At 50.0% G+C, this 21,726-nt stretch overlaps 1 protein-coding gene across 1 annotated transcript in view; it reads right to left on the bottom strand.

Moving 5' to 3' along the window:
* RAD51B (RAD51 paralog B) overlaps nucleotides 1-21,726 on the bottom strand; it is a 630,999-nt gene that overhangs the window by 33,607 nt on the left and 575,666 nt on the right. The window contains exon 11 of the mRNA XM_073895412.1: nucleotides 8,607-8,663. Within this exon, the coding sequence (XP_073751513.1) occupies nucleotides 8,607-8,663 (57 nt within the window). The remainder of the gene's footprint in view (nucleotides 1-8,606; nucleotides 8,664-21,726) is intronic.

Raw genomic sequence — 21,726 nt, 5'->3', positions numbered from 1 at the left:
ACCAAGTGGCTTAAAACAACTATCATCATTTGTTACCCTCGTGGTTGCTGTGGATTAGGAATTCAGAAGTGGCTTGGGGTTTCTCATGACGTTATAGTCATCTGAAGGCTTGACTGGGGCTGGAGGATCTGCTCTCAAAGCAGCTCACTCCCAAGCCTGGCCAGTTGTTGCTGGCTATTGAGAGGGGGCCTTGGTTCCTCCTCGTGTAGGTCTCTCCCAGTTACTCAAAACATGGTGGTCGGCTTTCTCCAGGGTGAACAACAGAAGAGACCAGGCAGAAACGTCGAGTCCCTCTTATGATCTAGCCTCTGAAGTCACACCCCCTGTCTTCCGCCATTCTCTACCGGTCACCTAGACCAGACCTGATTCACCGTGGGAGGAGAGTACACAGGGTACGAACGCTAGGAGATATGGATCAGTGCAGATACCCCAGGATTCATCAATTGATACTACCCACAGAAACAAAGGCTTTTTGGGGGTCTTCAACAAATCTAGAGTATAATGGAGTCCTTAAGACCAAAACATTTGAGAGCTGCTATCCTAAAGGAATTGATCCATATCTTAAAAGGGTCTTCGCCTCTCCTCCTCCTTCCTTTTCTTCTTGTTTTTTTGTCTTGCTGCTTATAGTTACACCAGCACATAGGCAGCTTCTTGCTCCACGAGCTCGGGGACACTGCCTTCTGGCTTTGTTTCTTCTGAACTGCAATTTATTGGGAACTCCCTCATGAGTTTAACACCGCCCCGTAACCCTGGTTTGTTGGGTCTTTTGCTTGGTAATGCTTGGGACCCGCTTCAGTTCTATTCATTCTCTGATCAGGCTCCCTGAACAGTCCACGCTTCCAAGAGGGGGTCACCAGCAGGCAAACTCAGGTCACTAGTGGGCAAAGACGAGCAGCTCTGAGCCAAGGGCCTAAAGGCAGTGGAGAGAGCTGTGAGCTAAACAGAACAGGGTCCCTGCCCTCGTCCAGTATTCCCAGAGTTTTCTGTAAACTCCCATTGCATTCACTCCCCCGGGGGTGTCGGGCAAGCCTCCTTAGGAGCAGAGGTTCCGATGCCTTGTACAGACCTTCTACTACCTGTGTTGTAGAAGACAGTAAAGAGAATCAAGCACTGTGTGCAATTTTATTTAAAGAGTGCCAGAATGTTCTTGAGCCTCTTAGTCTGTTTTTTTTTTTTCTTTTTCTTTCTTATCGGAAATGACAGAAAACAGCCAGGGGAGATAGGATCTCAGGTCAAGAAATCCTAGCAGGTAATTTGGGAGTTGAAAACAAATCTCCCTTGAAATGAATTAAGCAGGTGAAGGGGATTCCAGCTTCAACTCTTAAACCACACCTTATCCTGGCCTGGCAAATGACTTCCTTCCAGCCCCAGGCAAATCCCAACTTCCACCCACTAAATGCCTGTAGTTAATAAATGTTAAACAACAACAAAACCCCGAAGTGGAAAAAGGAAGACTGATTGGAGGCCAAGATACCAGAAGGACTGCTTGAGAACCTTCCCTGGGAGCTGCATCCACAGAAGGAACCTTTAAGCAAAGAGGCAGTGCCTGGCCTGGGGGACCTAAGACATGACTGTTTTCAGAACACCAGAGCTAGGTAAATATCTGACTTGAGTTAAAATGACTGTTTTTCTTGATCAGACCTGCCCACTTGTTTCATTAGAACTTCATACCATGAACCACGTTCAAACCCTTCAAGTTGGCTAAAATCTCCAGAATCTATTACTGAGCCACAATACTAGTCATGCCTCCTGCTAAGTATGCCAGGACTAGAAAATCCCAAACTTAGGTCTAGATACGTCAGCTGAGGGTTGGTGAGGAGGTTCTCATAGGTCCAGGGAGCAGTGAGAAAAATAAGCATCAAGTTATACTCTGAGGAATTCACTCAACATTACTTTTTATTCCCATTTTACAAAACAGAAGACTGAGGCTTGGAGAAGTCGAGTGGCCCCACGGCTAACCAGAGCTGAGATTCATGTGGTAAATCATAATGACTATCATTTGCTGAGCACATTTGGTGAGACTGGCAAACTACCTTGTGCTCTGTGCATGTTAACTTTTTCATTTCTCATGGGTTACTTCCTTTCTAAAGAAGTGAAACTGTCCAATGGAACTTCCTGCCATGTTGGAAATGCTCTATATCTGTACTGTCCAATCCCATGAGAGTCACCGGCCCCATGTGGCTATTGAGCACTTGAAGTGTGCCAAGTGAGACTAAGGAACTGAATATTTTTATTTTATTTCAGTTTAATTGATTTAAATTTAAATAGCCACACATGGCTGGTGGCTACTGCATTGGACAATGTAGTTCTTTGAGGTTTGGTAGCTTTTTAAAAAAAGCTTTCAAAAAAGGGGGCACCTGGGTGGCTCAGTCAGCTAAGTGTCTGCCTTCGGCTCAGGTCATAATCCCAGGGTCCTGGGATTGAGCCTCACATACGGCTCCCTGCTCAGCAGGCAGTCTGTTTCTCCCTCTGCCTCTCCCCCCATTCCCATGCTCACTCTCTCTTTCTCTCTCTCAAATAAATAAAATATTTAAAAAAAAATGCTTCAAAAACTTAAGTGGAAAGGCAAAGGTTGCATCCTAGGCTGACTGAACCCAGAGCCCGTGCCTTTCCCTTCTCCCCTCCCCCGTGAGGTAGTCTGCATTTTGCAAAATGAGAGCCCCTGGGAAGGAAACTGATGAGACAGTATACAGTCAGCCAAAAATACAGCCAGACCCCCTAAAGGCCAGGTCTGGACTTGAGTCTGATTTTTTCTGAGTGTGTCTAGAGGCCCCCACAGAGGTGCCAACAAGTGGCCAAACACCCCAGCTAGAAGCTCAAGACCCTGCACCAGCCACTTCCCAGAGCTTACCAATAGTGGCCCGGTTGATTGAGGGTTCTATGACTCATGGGTCCCAACCCTGCTATTTGAACATCAGCATTTCCTTTTTTTCGGCTTAAGACTAATTGGTACAGAGGTAGTGAGCTCCCAGGCCCAGCCCCACCCTGCCAAAACATGTAGCCCTCAAAGGTTTCCACTTGAGGCACCACCCATGAGGTAGAGCTACCATCTGCCACGTGTCTGAGCGCAAACGTTTAACCCAAGCTGGCCCGTCATGCTGTCATCAGCTTCTCTCCAGCCTTCCAGTGTGCATCCCTGCCGCATCACTCCCCTGCTCCAAAGCCTCCAGAGACACCCCATGATGCTCAGAACAAACGCCAAAGTCTTCCTTCCCTGAGCCGGCCCCCACCCACTTCTCTGACCTCTGTCCCAGATCATGCCTACCATTCACTCTGCTCCAGTCCCTGATCTTCTAGCTGTTCTCCCACACTTGTCACACTTGTCCATGTCCCAGGCCTGGAATGCTCTTTCTCAGGCTTGCGTGTGGCTCACTCTCTCTTCATTCAAACTCTGCCCAAATGTCACCTCTTCAGATAGGTCTTCCTGACCACTGTGTGTAAAGTAGTGCACCCCTCACCCCCCTCTCTACGCGGCTGTACTTTTTTTCCCCAGGCACCTATCACTAGTTGATACACGTGGATATCTACATATACACATGTGTATTTGTTGTCGGTGCTGGTTGGTTGGTTTGCCTATTGTCTGCCACCCCCACTAAGATGCAAACAGGGTAAGGAAGGACATTGTCTTTTTTTACTCCATATCTTCAGTGTCTAGAATAGAGTCTGGCACATAGGTGCTTACTGAATATTTGTTGAATGAATCAATGAATGAATGCAGGCATGCCTGACTTCTTACTCTGAGTGCAAGGGGGTGGGGAGGGGTGGGGAGGCTCAGGCTTGGCTCACTCTACACAGATCAGTGCTTCCATGGCTTGGATACTGAACCATGAGAAACAAAGAGATTTGTGGGTTTAATTTATTTTGCCCTGGGAAAGTTAAAGATCACAGATAATCCAAAACTCAGTGCCAAGTTCTCTATTTATAATTGAGGAATTATTCATACAGAGGTAAACAAGAGCAAAGGACTGACAAGTGAACTGTGGGAGGAGAATGATGGGAAACAGGTTGAGAGCCCCGTACATCCGCGTGCCTTCAACAGGCCTGGGTTCCCGCCAGCACTCACTCAACCTTGGATCCAGAGAACCCTTGACAATTTTCAGTCCCAGAGTCATGTGGACCAGGCCACCCAGGTGGCTGCTGGGAGTGAGGTGGGGATTGTAAGCAGACACCGCCAGGTAAGTCCCATCCCTATGCCACAATGATATTATTCGGCCATCTGAGAGGTACACCCAGAACAGCAGGTGTTTCTCTAGAATGTCTAGGCTCACAAAATTTTCCTAAGACCTGGATTTTGGGGGAAATTTTCCTTTCCTTCTTTCACGTATTCCACAGAATTATATCTGTTTCATTTCATCTCAAAACTTCAAAGAAACAAAATTAGCAGTGTCTAGAAGTGTCTGACACACAGGAGGTAATCAGTGAGTACTGAATGAGTGAATGAAATTGTCAAGGCAAAGTGAAGAATGGTATAGTTGAGCAAACTCGGGTCACCGGGCACCACGGGCTGGACCCTCTACTCCAGCTCTAAGGCCTCAGTTCCCCTATCTGTAACACTGGCCTGGATGAGTGGGACCTGAATTTCCCTCCCAGTTCTGACACTCTCTAATCCTCTGAAAAATTGTGTTAGAGCTTTATTATGGATCAGGTCTACCTAGCTGGTGTCCTACTGAAAGCAAGGCCTGCTGCTCTGGAGACCGTCCATTGTTTTTAAGCACCAGAGGTTATTAAAGAGCAACTCTCCCAAAATATTTTTTATGTCCTTCATGAAAGAAGGTTCTGGAAGGTAGCCATCATCAAAATAGGAAATAAAGCCAGGCTGGTGTTCCATTTAGCAGATAACACAGACTCAGAGTTCCTGTCACTCCATATGGTGATCTGGGAGCTTGACCAGATTTCAGAGGTTTTATATTCAGAGCGGTAAGAAATCATCTCTGTGGCTTGTGGGATTTAGTACCTATTTCCCTCCTTTCCTCAGCTTGGGGCTCTGGGTGCCAAGATAGGCTCCAGTGACTCTTCTCTGAGGGCCTCGGTGAAGCCGGTCTAGTGTCTGAGGAGAGCTCGCCCCATTGGCACCTCCAGGACTCCCAGTGCTGGCTTGGGGGGCTCCCCTGTCCACTGTAGCATTTTATTTTAAGCTACATGTGACCGTGCCATTTCCCTCTACTCTTAGAAGCGTCCTAAAGCCCCAGTCCAGTAGAATTCAGACTCCTTCTCTACCTTTCCGACTCTGTTCACTGGCTCGATGCACCAGGAGGATAAAGAACACTCCTGGTCAAGAGTCTGAGAGAAGAGACGGGATGGCTTCTGCCAGGGAAATCTCCCTAGGCCTCAGTTTCCTCATATGTGAGGTCAGAATTGGCGGGTCACCCTGTCTCTTCCAGCCTCAGGAGCCCCCCTCCCCCCACCCCCCCCCCCCCCCCCCCCCCCCCCGCCGCCCGCCCCGGCCCAGAGGCAGCGCCAGCCCCTTCCCTATGAGGGAGTCACAGTTTGCACGATATGTAACTTCCATCGAGGCAGGGGCTCCTCTTTTTCTTTTCTTTTTAATGTTTTTAGGTACCCTAAGAAGAGAGAAACATTTTTATGATCCCAGTAACCAAACAACATAATGAAAATCATGGCAACCATCAGCCTAATAAAACCCATGGCAAAAGCCTCCCCATTCTCAAATAAGACCCTGGGAATTCCATGTTCTCTGAAGCCCTAAGTGGCCAGAGCCTTGCTGAAGGCCTTGGGACGCCGGCTGATGGTTGATGAAAGGATTTTAACGCGCCACTGAAATTCTCTTTTCCAAAATAACCACTTTGAAACCTGTTAATTACAGACACACAACCAGCGCCAGCCCCCCCAACAGGACCCGGGGCTTTCACCAGGGAGAGCCTAGCTCCAAGGCTGGTTGCTTCCATGACGCTACACATGCTTCGTGTTGGGTGAATTAGCTTCAGGAAGAGAATCCAAATTAATTAAAACCACATGGCCACTCCCCTCACCCCCAGCCTCCTAACTCACCTCCCTCCCCTGGAGACAGAGGCCAGTTCAGTCTAATTTGGTCCAGTGTTTTTGTTTCCTAAAATCTGTCTTGGGCTCTGGGCCATTAATAGGTTGCAGCTGATTTTAATCTACATGAATCAGAGACCTCACTTCTTTGGTTTTAAGGAGATTACAAATTGTGTGTCCCACAAACGGGATGGAGGGAAAGGTCCTGGGTAGGGTGGGGGGAAGGGGACAGATCCTGGAAGTCACAAAAACTCTGCTCTCCATCAAGTGGGTGGGTTTGAATGAGCCTGCGATCTCTCAAAGCCGGAGGAGGGGGTGAGGTGGAGGTGAGGGTCTTGCTGAGGTGACCCCATGGTAGGAACACAGAACCTGAGCCTCTGTGAATAGAATTGAAATCAAGGATCTGGAGTTGCCGAGAGGTCTGTACTCACCTAACTTCAACACATCCACTTCCCAAGTTTTTCCTGAGCACCCATCCCGAGCTAGAACGGGGCTCTGCAAACCATGGCCCGTGGGCCAAATCTGGCACACAGCCTGATTGCAGAAAGAAAAGTTTTGTTGCAACACAGCCACGCCCATTTGTTTATGGATCATCTATGGCTGCTTTAGTAGTGTGGCGAGTCCCAATGGCCCACAGAGCTGAAAATATTTACTACGTGCCCTTTGTTGGTAACGGTTTGCTGACCCCTCAGCGGGAGAAGTACCGGAGAGCTGTTGCACTTACGTGACAACAAAGGACAGACGTAGGATCCACTCAGTTCCCGCATCACAGCAAGATCTAGTTCCTTCTAAACATCACTCTTCAGGAAGTATCTTCATGTCATTTAACCGATGGACAATGCCAACAACCGTGCCACTCGGTTAAGGGCTTAAAGTACTCACCCGACAACCCTACACTTCACAGATGAAGGGCCAGAGTCACTGAGATAAAGCAACTCGCTAAAGGTCACGTGGGAAACAGCACAGTTAGGAAGAACCAGGCCTCTGTCCACCAGATGATGGTAATGAAGGGAGCTGGGGGACTTTAACACAACACTACTCCTTATATGTGTTGTACTGGCCATTTTATGAAGTTTTTTCATGTATGGGTCTACAAATAATCCAGTGAGAGGCTCAGGGAAATATCCCTCCATTTTTTAGGTAAAGGTGTGTAGCACTGAGTATCAGTGGATGGGGATGAGAATCAGGCCAGACCCCTCGAAAAGCACCTTTATCCAAGGCCCAGTGGCTAGTGAATGTTGAGGGTGACCTAGATGACCTTCACCCAGTCAGGACCCAAGGCTGCCCCACACCCTCCAGGGTGCCTATAAGGTGGCCCCTGGCCTTCGGAGACTTCTAGGCAAGCAGGGGAAGACACAAGAAGGGGCAGATTATGATTCCATGACAGGCACAGTGATGGAGGGGTACATGGGGTTCCTGGGGAGGACAGAGGAGGGGAACCCCACCCTTCCCTAAAGGCAAACCCCTCTGTAAGGAAACCTGAGTGAAGAACCTCTGATGCCAAAGCTACTGGCTGGACATGCAATCAGGCCCCCTTCCAAGGCTGTTGGGGGCAAAGTAATTGCTGGGGTTATCGTGGGGCCAGGCAGGGAAGCCTGAAAAATCAGCATCCTCCCAGGGCCTCGGTCTTGGCAGGCAGAGGGATGGCGCCCAGGAAGCTGCTGCCTTGCAGCAGGAGGGGCAAGTGCAAGTCTCTTCCCACAGGGGAGCCCATTTCCTCCAGGGCTAGGCCCGGCTCCAGGTAGAGACCCTTTCAGCCAAGGAAGGACATGTCCCAGGCTGCGATCATAGTTGTCCAGAGCACTCTGGAAGATGGCTCTGTTGGGCCTTGCCCAGAGTCACAGATCAACAGAGTACTACACTGGCTTGCATAGAATTAACTCTATGTAAGGGTCCCCAACAAACAGGAGCTGAGCGGTCCTATGAAGAATGATGATCTGTACCTCATTGTCTCCAACTCCACTGCTGCCTCAAGGTCTTTTTTCCTCGGCAAGCTTCTCCCTGAACTTTAGGCATTGCTTCAAAGGAGTTTCAGAATTCACTGAGGAGTCATAGGTCCCAATCTTTCGAGTCCTGCCATTGTTCAGAGGTCTCCTAGTGATGGGATTTTATGAATTGCTTGAGGGTGATGGAGGGATGCCAACTGAGCGGGGATGGAATATAAAGGAAACTCCTATCACCATAAACAACTGAAGTCCTGCATCGGACCAGGGCAAAGCCTGGGAAGTGACCCCATTGGCATCTTTGGGTCCCACCGCCATAGAAACGCTGGGCTCAGAGAGAGCCTTAAGCAGGTCTTAGACCTTGGCCGGTTAGAGGACAAGGTATGGCTATTCTCGCTTCTACCTCCCAGTGAGCCTCCTAACACACTCCCTGATTGGTACTCGTTCCTTCCACCAACACCAAAGGTTGTGGGTGTGATCTTCAGAGCTGTTTGGTCTAGACTTGGTTTCCTGATAGCTTTGCGCTCTCTGCTTCATGGAACCCAGTAGCCAGGAGACTGTGCTACTCCTTCCTTGAGTCTAGACTACAGGAAGAACAGAGGCTCATGACTCTCACACAGGTGCATCAGGAACCCGTGTGTGTTCAGGGCACCTGATCCACGTACGTACCGTGCTCTGCCGAAGAACAATGGTGGCTCCGTTGACTCTGGTAATGGCTTCCTGTCCCTTGATTGGAATAGAATGCACCAAGGTTAATTAGCAGTCGCTGAGCATTTATTATGATCTGGGTGTCGCATGGATGGATAGACTCTGAGGAGTTCGCATGCCAAAGAGTTTGTTTACAGAGTGCGGTTCCCCCCCATACTGAAGTGTTCAGCAACGTGTGCTCATGTGCATGCCATGGTGGTGCTGGGTCGAACTCCCCAACTTCACTGGTGCTGCCGGTCCGAGGACCCTGTATGACCTGGGGCCCTCATACTAAGCACAGAGCACTTAAGTCAAGCTCTCCCCTTCCGTGCCACCACACAAAAGCAAGTCAGAAGAAAGCAGAGTGAAAAAGCTCATAAACACTTCCCGGGGCCGGGCTCACAAATGAAAGCTCCGAGTAGAACAAGCCAGACAAGTTTAAAAAACACGTACACATGCAGGAAGGTCCAGCTGCTATTGGGCTAACACAGCTTCGGAGCGACGAAGGTCAGAATTTTAAAATCAGATCTCTACCTTCTTTCTCTCCCAAACATACGAGGGTGGGAATTATGGATTAATATTGGAAATTGATTTCACTGGCCCCTTAAAAGACACAGCACAGTGACTCCCATGCACTCTGCTTCTGTACCCTCTCAAAATACCCTGTCCCTCCACTCACCTCTGATACCTGGAGGTTTTGCTCTAAATCATATTTTGTGTCCTGTATAAACAAGGGCTGGTAACTAGTACAGGAAACGAACTTCACAAGCATTGAATGTGTACCAACCTGTGGCATGGGGAGTTGCCAAGATATTCTTCTGAGGATTTTCATAGACTTTTGAAACTTTCTTTCAGCTTCAGCTTCCCCTTTGCACCCTTGAATGCACACACACACACACCATACGTGTGCACCTACCCGAACACAAAATTTCCCCTGAAATGAACAGAGGTCTGTGCTCCTACACAGACACACTCCCATTCTCAAAACTCCCCCCTGGGTCCCCACTACCTCCATCTGTAAATTCGAGCACCCAGGTGTGTGGGCGCTCCCGGAAGCCCTCTGATACACCCACAGCTTTTGGCCCTCTCAGCCTATGCCCAGAACACAGGAACCCAGAGCCATAGTTATAGCCTGAAGGGTGAACACGCGCGCGCGCGCGCGCACACACACACACACACACACACGTGGACGCGCACGCACGCGGGGCCACACTCCAACTGGTTCAGCCACAGCTGTGACAGGCCTGGGTCTGCTTCTGTTGTTTCTCATTTGCCTCTAACGGGGCGTTCATGTCAAAGAGAGTTCTGCCATCCCCTCTTTAGCATTTGCCCGGAGTCAGAGTGTTGGGAAGGTGGCTTTTAAAGGTATGTGTGGATGGCAGAGGGAAAAGCAGGGACAAAGGCATCCCTTTGGGTCTCCTGCCTTCGCCTCACATGCTAATGAGCACTGTTCTGGGTTGTTTGGGGCATTTCTTTATTTGCTGTTCTGTCTGAACCCAGGCTGGGAGGATGGAGGCTCAGCTAAAGATCTTCCGCAAGTCCTCCCTCAAGGCCCTGCTTTGCCACCTCCTTTTGCTCCCAGTATTGTCGGCCCCCCCAGGCTACCTAAGGGCAAGGTCTGGGTGGGAGGCATCAGCCACATGAGCAAAGACTAATCTGGGTAGAAATTCAAGGAGATGAAAATAGGCCCCGAGTGACCACTACCTCTGTGGGAACTTTGGCGCACAAGAAGAACTGGTATATGGAGGACTCCCGTCCCCTCCCCCGCCCCCGGACAGTGGGACGGCACTGCATGGGCAAAGGGGACACTGTCTGCATCAACAATAGCACCGGCTACTGTACAACTTCATTTTATATGTCCAAGAGCCAGATGGACTTCATGCATCTAAGAAACTAACCAGCTCGGGTGCTGCCTCCGTGGGTCTGGACAGGGGAACGCCTTCCCTTGCATCATTTACACACCATCCTTTACTCATGGTAGGCACACACGGGGCTGCGACCGATTTCTCACTGCTCCACTGAACAGTGGCGAGGGGCTGTCTAGAAGTCTGTGTACTTTGTCCTTGGCCACTGCCTGTAAACTCCACCCTACTCCCTTCCCCAGCAGAGTCTGTTTTTCAAAAAAAATCTTACTAAAAAGCCCGGTGTGCAAAAGTGATAAAAGCAGAGATGCTGTGGTTGCAGGGGGAGGGGATGAGTTAGTTGTGTGTGTTTGTGTGTGTGTGTGTGTATGTGTGTGTGTGCATGATGGTAGCGGGGGTGGAGGGTGGTCCCATCTGCTCTGGCTCCATCCTGATCCTTGCCCCAGCTCTACTTCAGGTACTCTCTGGGGGGTTCCATGGAACCCAGTTTAAAAACCATTACCATAACGCACACCCTTTCTTGTGATAGATGTTGAACTTTAGTACCCAAGAACACACACAATGACAAAGAGCTGTTAGGAATTTGACAACCCTTTCAGATAGCCTTTTACATACTATTGATTAGGGCTGTAGCCCATATTTGGTGTGGTGTACAGAGTTACAGACCCCTTGCTAAAACTCTACACCCCTTACCACAGGTCTGCAGCTCACAAATTGGGAGTCACTGCACAGAAGTGAGAAGAAGAACAAGAAATAAGACTGGAGTCCCAGATGGAGTCATACCACGAAAGGGCTTCAGGGTCTAGTGAAGCAATCTGTGCCTAACGCTATTGCTATTCGGCAGTGGAGAACCATTAGAAAGCCATATGCAATTATTATTATTATTATATTATTAAAGCCAAGAAATGACATGATTGGACATGAACCAGCAAAAAAAAAAAAAAAAAAGGATTACTCCTTTGCAATTCAGTCCCCTTACCCACCTCCAGTTGTCTGAGCCTCAACACCCACTGTATCCACCAGGAGCAGTTTCCCCCCAGAGCTTCCCGGGTGGGTGTCAGCCCAGACACCATCTTCCTGTCTCCATCATCAGAGGAGCTAACTGTCTGGCATGTTAGCGCCCACTGATGTACACGATGAACACGCAACCTAAATTAAAGAACGTGCATATGGGTAAACAGGGGGATTTACACTGCATGTAGGCCAAAATGAGATCTAATTCCTCAGCTTTGCCCCCCTCATTCCTAAACCTTCTCACTTCCACCCCCACCCCCTGAACCTCTCAGAAAACTTGGTATTATTTGCCGAGCCGGAAAACACAACTGGGGGTAGCATCCAACACAGGTTTGGGGAATGAGGTCATGTTCCCTTCACCTTGGGGAGAATTGCAAAAGCTTCTGGTCCCCAAACCCATCCATGCCTAAAATGAGGGGTCCTGTTAGCATGCGCTTACCAACTTCAGAAAGGGCCTTGGGGATGAAGATGTAATTAGAGCCTGTGAATGCTTTGTGCTTCCTGGATGAAAGACAACACTCTGAAGTTTTATTATCTACCTACTCTGCTTTTTTATTGTTCCAGTTCCCTTCTGTTTTTCCTTTTGGGGGTCTGTGTAAACTTTATTAGGTATTAATTTCAAAAAGGGCCTCCTTGCACCTCAGAGAAGGATTTTATTTGGTGCCTCAGAAAATTTCTTTCCATAACCCGGACCCTCAAAGGATTCCTCTTAGGGTGAAAGAGGCCTGCGTGTGTTCAGCTGCTCAGTTCAGTTCAATTTAACAAATATTTACGAAGCATCTACTAACATATTCCTAGCCCCGAGAGGCAGGGCAGGCCTGGGAAGAGGGGGGAAGGTTATGAACTTCGGAGCCAGGCCTCCTGAGGATTGAGCTCCAGCCTGGCAGCTCCATGTGGTCCTCGGAGAGCCTTGGTCACTTCTTGGAATCTCTGTTTCATCACCTGTAAAATGGAGATAATCCCGTCCATCTCTCCAGGCAAAGTAATAAAAAGATATAAATCTCACCAGGAGCAGTGGGTGGCAGGTCAGTAATTCCCAGTTGCCCACCCCCTCTTTAGGATCTGGCCTCTGGAGAAGGGGGAGAGGAAATGCCTCTACCTTCATTTCTGTCTAGTCTACCCTGAGGCCCTCTGTCTAGTCTCTGTTCCTCCATTTTGGAGAGAATGCCAACTGGTTAAACCAGCAGTTCTGGAACGTTCTCGGCTCAGTTTCCCCCAGCGCTGCTGGGCAACCCATTTCCTCTACACATTCCCCCTCTACCCAAATACCTCCCAGGCCTCCACATTAATATCCCCCTCCACCCTCCCTTCAAACCCATTCCCAGGAAGGAGAAGAAAAGAACTTTCCCATCCCTTTGAGAAGGAGAGCACAGTGGAAATGGCTTTGCTTTGTTGCACCCAAATGCACGGGCTCCTGGGAAGGTGAGCTGCAGGCAGGAGGGAAGGGGCACGAGGCCAGCAGGGCGGGCTGAGGATGTCCAGTCCGGGCAGCACCAGCATGGCGCTCACGACGGAGCCTTTTCCCACGTTCCCTCGCCACCTGGTTGCAGCGTAGAGGATGACCCTAGAATGTTCCCTGCCAGATACCGCTGTCCAGGCTGAGAGAAGCGCCCTAAAGGCACCCACATGGGACTCTGTTGCGCCCTGAGTGAGGCTTCTTGCTGTTTCTCCGGTTGCCAGGGAGGAGAGTGGATGCAAGGAAGCCCCGAACAGGCACCGGGAGGCCAACACACATTGAATTCAGCTGCCGAGGGGCCAGGCATCCCACAGATCCCCGGGAGCGTGGCGCTTGGAGGCGGCCTGTTCAGTCTGTTTGTTCTTTCAGAAGTGCGCCAGGGAAGCCAGGAGCTATTGTTTCCCGAAAGGTAGGCACTCATCAGGTGGGTGGTCCTAGCATTTGCCGTGTGCTTTGATTCCCTCCCTCTTCTTTTCAGGACCACTGAGGGGGTTATTTTCCCCTGGGCCAGCCGCGCTGGGGGCGGCTAGCCACACTGTGCCTCTCTGCTGGGTTTTCCCACAGGCCCCTGCAAGGGCAACCTGCTTGCCTTCAGAAAGCTCTGGGCGGCCCCGTGGGGGGAACAGGGCTGCAGCTGCGGGCCCCTCCCTCTGCAGCAGGCTTTGATCAGTTCTTGTGGGGGCTGTGTGCAGCCTGACCTCCCATCTTCAGCGCCTCTCAGGTGGAAAGTTCTGTTCAGCCTGTCTGTGTCTTCAAAGGCTCTCCCTCGTTCAGGCTGGGACGAGACTGATAATGGTTCTCATTTTGTTGTCGTGTGATCTCCCAGCAGCCCCCATCCTTCCATTGACAGGCTTCTGCTTGTTTGCTTGGGCTGCTTTGGCCGAACTCAAACCACCTTTCTGGTTGAGGAAGCACATTGACATCCTCCCCCATTGAGGCGCCTTTGAGGGCCCAGACGTGGCCTCCAGCCCAGACGTGGCCTCCAGCCCAGACAAAGGTGACCAGGCCACCGCAGCTGGGCACCTGGTGAATCAGACTCTGGGCATTGGGCAGGGCAGCCATCGGAGAGAGGCAGAGGAGTCTCCAAGCCTGCAGCCTTCAGGAGGAACCCTCAGCTCTGCTCTTCCTGCCTCAAGGAAGCCGATGCTTTCTGCTCCAGCTCCCCGCAGGAATCCAGCTGTGGGGGCTGAGGTGTGCACCACCTGCGCCCATGTCTGGACCTGGCTCTGTGTTGGAGGGGCCTCGAGGCCTGCAGACACCAGCTTCCCAAGAACCCACCTGAGCTATTCGCTGTCTTGAGCCTCAGGCACCAGGCCAGCCAAATTCGGGAAGTTCCTTTTAGGGCTGATTATTTCCAATGGCTGTGGCCTTCTGGCCTCAGTTCTCAGCCCAAGTGGTAAACAACAGCGGAGCAGCCACTCCAGGGCCCACTTCCAACGCCCTCCCCACTCAGCTGCTGACCCTGAGCCTGGGCCTCCCAACCCCCGGCCCAGGGCGAAAGGACAAGGCCAGGGTGACCCAGGTGGCTGTCAGCGAGTCTGGGCAGGATCGCCACCTCCCCAGAGGTCCAGGGGGCCTCGGAGCGGTGCGCTGAGCCTCTCTGCGGATGGGGTTAGGCTGCACACTGCCCTTCGGTTTCCTCATATTTAAAATGAGGGTGGCCAAGGGCAACAGGAGCGGTCAGGAGAGCATCCTTCTTCCCCAGCCTGATAGCACAGTGCTCTTCCTTCCTTTTGATCGTACTCAAAACAACTGCTGCCCTAGAACAATGAGCCCGGGAGGAGGCCGGAGGGGATTTATTACGCTGTTGTCCTGTGGCACAGCCTCGCCTGACTTTATCTTGCACCGAGGCCTGCGTAGGAGGAAATCTGGCAGGCCCTCGGGTTGCCTCCCTGCTCCTGCACTCCCTCCAACTCAGATGCTAGGACAGGGAAGAAGCTGCTGCGATGCACACCCCCGCCCCCACCACCCCACCGACGCGGCAGCCAGAGGGAGATCAGTCCAGATCTCTCCCAGACTCCGTGACTCTGGGAAAGCCACAGGGACTCCAGGTGTCGGGCCCGCCTGAGTCCATCCTGCAGAAGAGAGAGCCCCAAATAGTGTGCGTCTGCCCAGGATGGGGCTTGAGCAGAGCCTTGCTCTCCAGCCAGCTTCCTCTCTCTTCTCCTGGCGGGGCAGAGAGTTATGCTGGGTGGTTCTGTTTGTGGACTGTCCAGCGTCTCACACGGGAGAGGCCACTTGTTTCGGGGTTTCATCTCCCCACCTCTGGCGTGGCCAAGGGGGGAGAAAGGCTCGGCTCGGAGCCTGGGGGCTGAGAGGATCTTGATCAGTATCAGTTGGGACTAGATTTTCCTGGAATGTGGATGTTTTGCTGTCCATCTGCTATTAGCAGGGTCTAACCAGATGCTCACCCAACTGTAGTGTCAGTGGTGCTAATATTTAGAAAATAAACAAACCTTTCTCATCAGCCAGCTGGGCACTGAGGGATGCTGTAGGATGCCTGAACAACTGTCTTTTGTAAGGCTTGAATCTTCCGTAATGCTGTGGATTTGGCACAGGTCTGGCACCACCATCATTCCCTGGGTGACGTTGAACAGGCTACATGACCTCTCAGAGCCTCCGTTTACTCATCTGTAAGATGGGGATGAGAATACTAACCTCGTAGAATTGTTTTGAGGATCAAATGAGATAATGTATGTAAATTACATAGCATGTGTTAAACGTTCTGCAGAACATGGTCGCTGTTATTACCACCATTTCAAACGGTCTGACCTGACCTCCTCAGATCCTGAGTAGCATCCTCAAGTGAGCTGTGGGCCCTGCTCTCAGCCTTGAGGGGTGAATACACGAGGATCTCAGGAAGAAACAGACCTGCAGCACAGAGTTGATAAAGTTCGCCTCGGACTCCAGCAGCAAATCCAGGCACTGGACTTGGTTTTCTAGGTTCTCTCTCTCTCTCCTGTCACATCATCTCTCTGTGCAACCCCATTGTATTAGTTTCCTAAGGTGGCTGCAACAAATGATCACAAACCCGGTATCTGAAAACAACGGAAATTTATTCCACCACCGCTGTGGAAGCCAGAAGTCCAAAATCAAGTGTCGGAAGGGCCATGCTCTCCCTGAAGGCTATCCAGGAGAACATGTCCCTGCTTCTTCCAGCTTCTGGTGGCTCCAGCCATTCCTTGGCTTGGGGCTGCACAACTCCAGTCTCCGTCTCTGTGCTCAAATGGCCTCCTCTATTTCCTGTGTCTCTCCTTTGCATGTCTCTTACAAGGACACTTGTCATTGGATTTAGAAGCCACCTGGGTAATCAGGATGATCTTGCCTCAAGATCTTTAACTTAATTACATCTGCAAAGGCCCTATTCCAAAGAAAGTCACATTCATAGGTTCCAGGGGTTGGGATGTGGACATATCTTCTGGGGGCTGCCATTTAGCCTACCACATCCATCCACCCTGCAAAATGTCCCATTGGATTATGACTAAAGAGTCAAGACGAAAGCTCTCATTTATGGCTGGTGAGGAGGAGCATTCATTTCCATGTTGACATCACTGGTTCTCCACCTGGTCCCAAGAAAGGGGTGTGGTCCATCTTCAAAAGGTAATCTGGCTCTTCGTTCTTTGTTTCCTGGAGGGTAGTGAAGACAAGTTCCTCCTGCCCTGTGAAAAATTGAGATGTCCCTGTGTTCAAGGGCAGCGCTCAAATCAGAACTGTGTCCCAGGGCTTTTTATTCTTAGCCAGATACACTGGGGTTTCAGAGCCCATTTCGCCCCTGAAGCCTTATGAGGGAGCTGTGAAGACCTACTTCCAAATGGTGTATGGAGTCTCCTTCCTGCCAAGCCCACTGGAAGCATTAATTCTCCCAGGGCTCACACCCTTCCCCTTCTTCTCCTTGCCATCCTCCTGAGGACTTATACTCACGGAAAACGCCCAGGAGACCCTACCTTTCGTAAAAGCCTCCTCTGGCCGTCCTCCTTTATCAGGGCCATGCTCCGAGAGCTACCCCCTGCTCTATTTCCTCCTTTCGCCCATGTTCGGCCATAAAGATCCATGTTTAACAGAAAGGACATTTTCCCTGGGCTTGCCAGCCTCTCTCTTAGGAAGGCCTTCCTTCCAAATTGCTGATGCTTCAGCTAACCAGACTGTGAGAGAAGAAAGATTATCGTACAGCAGTATTTTTTATTCATCCAATCAAATGATACTTGTATATAGATTTAACATAGGCCTTGACTCCTTCCAAGTGGTTTCAAGAAAGAAACCAGCTCTATGCCCCTTCCTTCTGACCAGTCCAGTTCAGTGGGGCTCTGCTGATGGCCTGGCCTTTCTCCTCCACGGTTACTATATAACTTTGCTTTTGTTGCTTTCTCTTTAAAGGTGTTCCTCCTCTTTCTGGCTCACAGATGGTAATGGGTGGCATGGGTAGAGTTCAGCTTTCACAAATATGGAAGTTCTAAACGTTGGACCACATACTAACAGAATCCCACACGTTTACTGGAATCTAGCTAAAGGTGGAAAGTCATTATGACCCTACAGTGTTGATAACGAGGTAGCTGTGACTCCCATCAGGATAAAATCTGACCCGTGCTTTTACATTGCTGGTGGACTGTAAAATAGTTCAGCCATTGAGGAAGACAGTATGGAAGCTCCTCAAAAAGTTAAACATAGATTTACCGTATGACCCAGCAATTCTACTCTTGCATAAGTACCCCAAAGATTTGAAAACAGTTACTCAAATAGATACATGTGCATGCAAGTTCATAGCGGCACTATTTATAATAGCCTAAAGGTGCCAACAGCTCAAATACCCACTGGTGGATGAATGGATAAGCAAAATTCAGTATATTCATACAATGGAATATTACTCAGCCAGGAAAGGAATGAAGTCTTGAACTATGCTGCAAGATGGACGAACCTCAGAAATATGCTAGTGAAAGAAGCCAGACACAAAAGGTCACATACTGCATGTTTTTATTTACCTGAAATATCCGGAATATGTAAATCCATAGCGACAAGAGTACAGATTGGTAGTTTCTAGGAGCTGAGAGGAGGGGGGAATTTGGGAGCACTGACTAATGCGTGTGGGGTTTCCTTTTGGGGTGATAAAAATGTTAGATATTGGTGTTAGTTGCATAGCATTGTGAATGTACTTCTTGCCTCTAAATTGTTTACTTTAACATGTTTTGTGTTAGGTGAATTTCACCTTGATAAAAATTTCAAATGTAAAACAAAAGCAAAAACAAAAAAAAAAAACCGAGTAAAAGAAAATCTGACCTTTGTGCTCCATGCACACAGGCCCCGGGTCTCACGCTCCCTTCACATGTCCTTCCTTCCTGGGCACACCTGTGGGCCCGCTCTCAGCGCCGGAGCACCAAATCGGCTTAGAGTGCAGATTACTGTCAAGCTTGCTCTTGATCCCACTTCTGAGGCACATCCTCTAAAGTTCCATGACTAAAGCTGAGTCTACACAGCAGCAACCAAATGTTTGAGCGGAGAACAATGGGTGTGGGTGAGAACACCTTAATAGCCAGACTGTTGTTTCCCAATATTTTGTTTCTGTGGCGGTAAAGGGGATTTTCTAGGCAAGATTAATAGGCTTGTACTTTTCCCCGTCCTTAAGAATTTCTGCAGGCTAGGAGAAGACGAAGGACACAAGTGACAAGATACCTACAAAAAGAGGTTCAAGGCCAGCATGAAGCCCACCCGGGGTTCTCTTTGAAACTATTGTTTGTTGAAGTTAAGGGGGAAGAAAGTTCATGCTCCCATTGCACTTGTTCCAACTTCATTTGAGGAATAGGAAGAGACCTTTTCGTTTTGTGCTTCCAGAACAGAGAAGATTTGGAACTTCGAGGGAAAAACACCTATCAAAGGAACTGGGGCCATGGGGACTGCCCCATGTTAAGTTGGATAGAATGTTGGAAGTCTGATAACTGAGCTGTCATTCATCCGGGCACTCGCTCCATCACTCGCTCCACGGGGCCCGCCGTGAGCCAGCAGGCAATGGGCCAGGCCACTGGCTGGAGTAGTCAGAGGGGCCCAGCACCTGTCCTGACGGCATTTGCAGCCCCGTGTGGAAGTGGGGTGCACACGCTGTGGGCATCATGGTCATAGTGCGCCTGCTCAGTGGGCCGTGGGGCACCCAGGATCAGCACCCGAGGTGATAGGGAGAGCCCCTCCCCCTGGGGTTGGTGACATCTGAGCCCAGAGACAGGGGACCCGCATCACAGGCAAGTAAGCACGGCAGCCGCCTTGGCAGATCTGGGGAGGATGGCATGTGATTCCCATGAAGAGGGCCGCACGCATCTCTGGAACGTGTAGGAAAGGACTGGAGTGACTGAGAGGTTGTCGCTGGAGAGGTGGGAAAGAGGATGGGGGTTCGGGGAGGACCCCGGAGGCTTTAACTGCTTTGGTGACCTTTCATTTCTTAAGCTGGGTGTTGGTGCAGGGAAGCTCTAGGCCTTTTTGTACGTGTGAAATGGCCTCAACGACTTTTCAATCTCTGCGGGAAAGCCAGGGGTACGCGGAGGCTGAGGAGCCCCTTGCAAGCCTGGGAGCTTCTGAGCTTCCCACTGCGGGGGCATGTAAGCTGCTATTTTGTTATTCCCTTTGCCAAGGTCTCCGAGGCAACACCTCTACAGAAAAAGCAGGACTGAGAGCTTGACCCTCCCAGCCCTGGGGCGCGCGGTTACTGGAACTGAATGTTTCCCATCTAGGGAAGTGCAAGGAGAGCGGAACGAGTCTAAGCCCCATCTTGTGTCCTCTGGGACAGCTTATACGGCCCTTGATGGACACTGCCCCAAGTTCTTTTTCAAGTGAATTTCCCTTCAGCTACACTGTTTGCTTTTCCTGCCAGAGCATCCTGCCCCCTCCAGTGCGGTCCCGAGGAGGAGACCCAGCCCCTGCCTTCCTGGTGTGCAGAGCTTTAGCCCTCTGCCCATCGGACATCCTTACCATTTCCAGCTATTGAGTGTAATCAGGTGTGCCAGGATCTGATTTCAAAGCCCAGATCCAAGGGGCTCAGAGGAATCCTTTCTCCCCGTTGCTCCAGTGGGAGACAAAGGGGACTGAACAAACAGGATGTGCTGAAGCCGCACAGAACACTGCCCCAGGCAAGACGGCCGGCCTGGCGGGAGGCAGGGCTGGACTGGACGGCCCGGGAGCTGGGTCGTTGGCATGTGTGGTTAACCATGCCCGAGACAGAGAAGCAAGAAGCAGGACAAGAAGAGCAGTTGCACGGATCCATCTGACAGCCTCTCCGGAGGATGGTTCCTTATGGATAGTCGCACTCTTACAGGGTCTGTGGAGGTACAGGATCCCTACCTACCAGAAGATGCTGACTCTGGCCATTCACCTTACAGAAGCTGTTAGTATTTCTAGAAATCGTGGGGCAGGAGAGAAGTGGAACTCAGGGGTCTACAGACAAGTCAGGAGTGATGTGAGGTGCAGTTGGGGGGAAGACACATCGGTCCCAGCCCAGTGTTTGGGTCCTGGTGATTCCATGTGTTTCTGTCCTGATTTCTGTCTCTTTTATCCCAGACTCTAATTGCTGGGCTTGGGAACTTATATCTAGTGAACTGTCTCCATCATTAACTTGACAAAGAGTCCAGAGTCATTCTGGAGAACAGAACCCTTCTTAGGAGGATAGTTTCTCCTCTCTCTCCTACTGCCCAATTTTATATGGGAGAGATCAGAGTTTAAAATAATATTTATTGGGCGCCTGGTGGCTCAGTTGGTTAAGCTTCTGCCTTCGGCTCAGGGTCCTGGGATCGAGCCCCACAACAGGCTCCCTGCTCGGTGGGGAGACTGCTTCTCCCTCTCCCACTCCCCCTGCTTGTGCTCACTCTCTCTGTCAAATAAATAAATAAATAAATAAATAAATAAATAAATAAATAAAATCTTTAAAAAATAAATAAAATAATACTTATCAAGACCAGATTTGAAAGCAAACAAAGGTCACTGAAGGCAACAAGAGTAGAAAGCCATTTACACTGGAAGGGGAGAAGCCCCTGGGGATAGGCTCACCCTCTCACCAACGGTGGAACTTAATGATACCTGCCCCCAGTTCACCATCTCTCAGAGATATGGTCACTGGTACTTTCAATCAGGGGGACTTGGAATATCGCTGTAGGCACTTCTGGTTCTTCTAGGCACTGGGGGACCCACCTCACATTCTGTGAATGAGGCAGGAAGGACAAATGTCCTCCAGGACACAGGGCAGTCCCACACAACAGGAGAACTATGGCAGCCTTTTACTAACAGAGCAATACTGGTGGAATTGGTCATTTCTGATACTCAACCCTGAGCTTCTCCAACCGAGAGTCTTTGAACATAAACCCTACAAAGAGTATCTGAGAGGGAGTAGCGGATTCTAAAAGTCACTGTTGGTTCTCGATGAAATAAAAGGCACTGGGAAAATGAAAACCTGCATGACATCTATAGTTCATCATTGTCTCTAAAGGCAATTCTGAAATAAACTCAAAAGTTTCCAAGAGACATTTTAATCTGGCATAAAACATTGGATTTATGGAGATGCATCAGATTTATGGAGGGGCTAATGTTCTAGGAGCTAGGGATTCAGAGGCTGCCTCTCAGATAAAATAGATCCGGGCATATACTTAGTTGCTTTGTCCCTGTGTGGTATAAATAGCTGGCATTTGCCAAGAAGGGCTAAGAAAGAAAATCACAGCTAGGGGTGGGTATATGGAAGGCACAGTGGACATGCCAGTTATAAATGATTTCTGTTTATGGAAAGAGACAACATGATCGGAGCTTT

The sequence above is a fragment of the Callorhinus ursinus genome, unplaced genomic scaffold (assembly GCF_003265705.2).
Source record: "Callorhinus ursinus isolate GAN/ISIS: 27379988/994484 unplaced genomic scaffold, GSC_fseal_2.0 scaffold8, whole genome shotgun sequence".
NCBI lineage: Eukaryota > Metazoa > Chordata > Mammalia > Carnivora > Otariidae > Callorhinus > Callorhinus ursinus.
This window is presented reverse-complemented; position numbering and strand designations above follow the sequence as displayed.